The sequence below is a fragment of the Sinocyclocheilus anshuiensis genome, unplaced genomic scaffold (assembly GCF_001515605.1).
Source record: "Sinocyclocheilus anshuiensis isolate Anshui unplaced genomic scaffold, SAMN03320099.WGS_v1.1 scaffold1097, whole genome shotgun sequence".
In the NCBI taxonomy this organism is placed as follows: domain Eukaryota; kingdom Metazoa; phylum Chordata; class Actinopteri; order Cypriniformes; family Cyprinidae; genus Sinocyclocheilus; species Sinocyclocheilus anshuiensis.
The window spans coordinates 309,075-314,739 of record NW_015555843.1 but is presented as its reverse complement, the minus strand read 5'-3'; the positions used below and the strand labels follow the sequence as shown (position 1 = coordinate 314,739).

Sequence of the window (5,665 nt, the reverse complement as noted above, 5' to 3'; positions counted from 1 at the left end):
TTTTTTTTTTTTTATGGATGGGCGCTTTTTATTTAACTTATTTTGGACTGATGCATGCAACACCCGCTGAGTGGCATTAAACAGCTTGAAAGATCAAAGATAATTTTTAATATAACTCCGACTGGATTCGTCTGAAAGAAGAAAGTCAAATACACCTAGGATGGCTCTGGGGTGAGTAAAACACAGCCTAATTTTCATTTTTGGGTGAACTAACCCTTTAAATTATATTATAGGCTGCTCAACTCATTTGGGTTGAACATTGTGAATTTTCTTTCTCCACTTTCTAGCTGAAGCAGGATTTAGAAGCTCAGCTGAAGCAGGTGAAGATTCTGGAGGGAATGATGAAAGAATTGTGCACACACAATGTAAGCTAAAGAAATGCCAGGCATGGAATATGTACAGTTGTTTTGTTGTAACCGTGCAAATAACGTATATATATTTTTGTATTATGTATTGAATAAGTTTAATTCTTTGAAAATGTGTGAAATATTAACTTAGTTACCATATTGTATTTCTTTATTTACATTATGTGCAGAGAAAGGAATTGTAGAATGGTAAATAAATGTATATAATGTTGTATTAAAGGAAAATGTCTAATCTAATCCCTTACACTATTGAAAAAAATAACACTAAAGAAAGAAATCAACACATGATTATGATTGGCACCATGCTGCTTTTTTTTATTGCTAAAATGTACTTTTTTGTACAAAACCATGCGGGGTGCATCTGTAGTGCATAGATCAGACTAAGCATAGAGTTTCACATTCAGAGGCAAAATCAGCAACGCAAATCAGGTCAAAGCATATAAACTTATGTTCTGCACTATTTGCATTGAACATGAATAAGAACTTCTCATTTTATCCCATTTAAACTCATTTGTTGGTTTTGCTAAAACTTACTGTATCTTGCCTCTTGAAACACAGACTTGTTACATTTTCATAATGCAATACACAAATCCAAAAAAGTAACATTTAATGAATACATCTGTGAATAATTTACAGTAGCGATAAACCTTTGGGATTTCATGCATTTGAAAAGAAAAACACAACATTGGTTCACTCATAGATTTATCACATTTCTGCATAAATATGTCCAAGCAAAGTTTAATTATTGCATGCAGCACAAAACATTTCTTATCCACTTCTACCATGCATCAGCAAATGTTTTTTTGCACTCTTATTAAAAAATACTAGTTGATTCCCAATGGATCTTTTTAGTTTTGTGATATATTGTTTACCCAGGATTCACTGAGACAATGAATCATCAGAGTGTCACAAACTGCTACAAAAACACTGCTCATATTCCTGTTAATGAAAATAAGCTGTAAATATACATACAGCTTATGTGCGTTCCACAATGGTTTGTATGTAAACATGCAAAGTCAATAGAAGGGCATAAGCCCTGCATATATATATTTACTACCTATCAACTTTCTTCCACCTGTCCAAAATATAAAAGTTCTTTAAAATTTGTCAGACCCTTGGTGTTACCTTCACATATTTATTTGGTGTCAATGAATAATGGGGCTGTTAAGAGCTAGTTCTGTACTACGAAATATGAGCAATGTGATGCTCTGGATCAAACACTTACCACTGTCACAAATATGCTACAGATTTCTATTTCACAAACACTACTGAACTATTCCGACACTATAATTCATGCATAAACTAATTATTGCTTCTAAACGTTGAACTTAATACACATCATGGCTTGCATATCTTTGAGTATATTTAAAAATATAGTTTGCATTCCAGTCATTGAGGTATTTATCTACATTACAATGCTTTGATAATTGCTTTATGCCACTTAATATACTACATGCTACTTGAAAATCTAAAGTTTCTGCTACTAGGAATAATCTACCCACAGCTCTAGTCTGAGACACCATAACCTGATGGAGAATGTAATATTAGAGGTATGAATACAAACACAGTTCTAGGTTACCCTTTCTAATCAGGACGAGAATACTGTAGTCTTCTTTGTGTTTGATTATTACAGACCAAATAGCATTTCAGTATCTACTGTTTTGTTTCCGTAATAAGGAATTATCTTAAAACAGGTATCAAATTAAACTCTTCACTTCAACATCTGTAATATCTTCTAAGCCAGCAAGCCAAATTTCCTGCCCGTTAGGGACTGTCATTTTGATCGGAGTCAACTATTTTGGGCCCAGAACTTAATTTTGCACAGTACAAACTAGGACAAACTCACACAGTGCTTATGAAACATATATGTATTTCAGCATGGCTAGCCGCATGTCAATACCAACCACCATTTTTCTAATCCTCAGCATGCTACAATACATTATTATTAACTAATAGTGATTACCTGTGAATAAACAACTGTGTTTGTCGATTAAAAACTAATATGAACAAACTCAGCACAGGTGAGCACAATGACTCGCCTAGTCGCCTCAATCAAATCGATCGAGATGTGGATGCTGCATCCATGGTGGTTATTAACTAAATCATTATCAGCCTAATTTTATTTTCTAAACAACTTTATTATAGCATATACTGAAAGTCACTATGACTATTAAACTCAGCAAGCATCGCTACCGTACATGCATGGCCATGCTTATGCTGGCACTACAAATCCCGCCACCCTAAAGCAAGCGGATGAAACTATACATTATTTAATGGAAGACATTGGTGATTTTGTTGTTTTTGCGAACAACTTGTCACTTGTTTGTACAATATACATATTCATCTCAAAACAAGACAAAGGAAAGAAACAAATATTGCACATTTCCCACACTGAGGCCTCACTACTCTTTCTCCCATGAAAATTCATACTCAGTACAGACTCTTACTTCTACCAATACATTTGATAGAAACTACTGTATCAAAAACAAAAGTTGGGTACATTTTCTCAACACAGATGAAGTTAAATTCCTATGCTCACAGTGCACTGTAGCTGAGGACCGAGCACAGGCTGTGACCAACTTGCCGTAATCTATTTGAGGTGATACATTAAAACATACTAAACTATTAACAACTATTTCAAAACATTGTGACCAAGGTCTAACATTTAACCATTCTACTGCCTTTCTTCAGGCGTAATGAGGATAATAACCATGAGAATGTTACTGGATGAAAATGGCATGTTTATTCCACTCTACATGTTCTCTTGGAAAACATGTAGGACTCATAGAGACTGGCAGCCAAACCTTTGGAATAATTCTTTTTTTGTTTGTTTTTTTATGTATTTGATTTTACGTTTTTATGCTCACCAAGGCTATTATTTGATAAAAAATTCTGTAAAAACAGTAATATTGTAAAATATTACTACAATTTTAAATATTTAATATATTTCAAAATGTAATTTATTCCAGTAATGGCAAAGCTCAATTTTCAGCATACATTGTTCCAGTCTTCAGTGTCACATGATCCTTCAAGACACAATCTAATATGCTGATTTGGTGCTCAAGAAACATTTCTTATTTTTATCAATGCTGAAAACAATTTTTGCTTCCTTAATATTTTTATGGAAACTGTGATACACCTCCTTGTTTAGTTAATTTAAAAGCTAGGATAAGTATGATTTTAAAAAATTATAATTTTATTCAACAAGAATGCATTAAATTGATCAAAAGTGACAGTAAGGACAATGATGTTAAAAAAAAAAATCTATTTCAAATAAATACTGTTCAGTTAATTTTCTATTACCCAAATCATGTAAAAAATATCTCATGGTCTCCACAAAAATCTTAAGCAGCAAAAACTTTTTTCTACACTGATAACAATAATGAAGGATAATGTGACACCAAGTAATGCCTGCTGAAAATTCAGCTTTGCCATCACAGGAATAAATAAAAAAAAATGTTTTAATATTCAAATAGAAACCAGTTATTTTAAATTGTAATAATATTTCCCAATATTACTGTTTTTACTGTATTTTTTATCAAATCAATGCAGCCTTCGTGAGCAGAAGAGACTTCTTTCAAAACTTAATTATTCCAAACTTTTGGCCGCCAGTGTCAAACCAGTGAACTTCAAGGTCTCTATATGATTTGTGTGATATTCCCAAAACCTATTAATATAATAATGTACAAAAAGTGAAAAGAAACATGCTCACTCCTCTTCCAACTGATTCCCAAACCATTTGACAGACAATGACTCTATTTACATCACCGTGAGAAAAGCATGTGAATATCGGTTGATCGGAGTGTGGGTCTGAGCTGTGGTAAGTTCTGAGGTAGTAAAATAATTATAATTAATTATGTCCTGCATCTCATTAGCACCCCACTCCCACTAGAAAGGTTTAACTGTGGAATTTATAAAGCTTATGCTCAGGTCAGTGTGCCACACTGTCGGTCTTGGTTTCTCAAGTACACAGAAAACATGATTCATGGTTTTGCAAAAGCACCAATATGAGTTCTGAATTAAGAGAACAGCTATCTGTCTACAGTTTGTTGTCTCAGAAATTAAATTTTCAGCCATTTTAAGACTAAATAAATGACCAAGTAGTGCTTTACTTGTAGGTTTAAAGCTAAGCCATGGAAATAGACAAGCAAGAGACAGAAGCTTTTCAAAAGAGATGTGTCTAGGCACTTAATCTGCAGATAATAAAATTGTTGGATGAAGCTACTTTATCTTGCTTGCATGATTTCGTTTTTAAATGTACATTTGTTTTACCTGCAAAGCAAGTGCACTTTCGCCATTTCCTTTTTCACTTCACTTTAACACAACCTGCAACATATAAGTACTCCACTTGATTTATTTATAACAAATATGACCAGATGATGCTCTTTACTGTGGCACAATTGTGTTACTTTTTTGGACACATGATGAGTTTATGGTTCTTTCATGGATAAAAACAACTTCAGTTGTCGTCTCCAAAGTGCAGAGATGATATTTTCATAGACCAGTGACAGTTGGTATGTTGAACAAACACTTCCCTGAAATAACGCTGGAGGAAAGTCAACTTATCGGGATGGAGAGCAGTTTGAAGAACAAAGACATGACGATCTTTTCTGCACAGAATGGACATTTGAATCAGATCAGATAAGGCAAGGAGGTAGGGCTGGGTTGACAATATTGATCATGAAGTTGTCATGAAGTTACCAAAAAGGCGATTAACGCTGAACTGTGCAAATTCATTATATAGGAGTCACATTTAAGAACATGTCTCTGAAATGCAGTGGTTTTCAAAACTGTCCTGGAGCAGCCCAGCACTGTCTCCCTCATCTAACACACCCGATTCAACTCTTCAGGGGGATATTCCAGAAAGCAAGGTTAACTTGGCGTCACATTTACCCTAAACTTGTTTGGGATTAACCCAACCCTTGGGTGAGTTGGCTCCAAAAAGCATCCAGGAGAAAGTTCAGTCAACTCAGAGTATGTTCACGGTTAACACACAATACATACTCAACAGAGCGACGAGTCACCATGGAAATGGACGCTAAGAAAATGCGCACCATACTGCTTCTTTCTTCTTTTGTTCAATGGACATTTACATACTTTGTGCACAATATTAAATATTATTACAATAAAGTTATATAAGTCACTTTCACTTCAATTATATATATATATATTATATATATATATATATAATATATATATATATACATATTAATAATAATATCATATATATATTTATATATATACAGTATCTCACAGAAGTGAGTACACCCCTCACATTTTTGTAAATATTTTATTATATC

At 33.6% G+C, this 5,665-nt stretch overlaps 1 protein-coding gene and 1 long non-coding RNA gene across 2 annotated transcripts in view; one reads left to right on the top strand and one right to left on the bottom strand.

Moving 5' to 3' along the window:
* Positions 1–3,190, top strand: part of LOC107675553 (protein Mis18-beta) — a 7,650-nt gene extending 4,460 nt beyond the window's left edge. The window contains exon 5 of the mRNA XM_016469950.1: positions 288–3,190. Within this exon, the coding sequence (XP_016325436.1) occupies positions 288–374 (87 nt within the window). The 3' untranslated portion in view covers positions 375–3,190. The remainder of the gene's footprint in view (positions 1–287) is intronic.
* Positions 3,191–3,924: 734 nt separating this feature from the next.
* The window catches only part of LOC107675530 (uncharacterized), a 4,114-nt gene continuing 2,373 nt past the window's right edge, over positions 3,925–5,665 (bottom strand). Inside the window, exon 3 of the long non-coding RNA XR_001632606.1 lies at positions 3,925–4,975. This is a non-coding gene — a long non-coding RNA (uncharacterized LOC107675530). The remainder of the gene's footprint in view (positions 4,976–5,665) is intronic.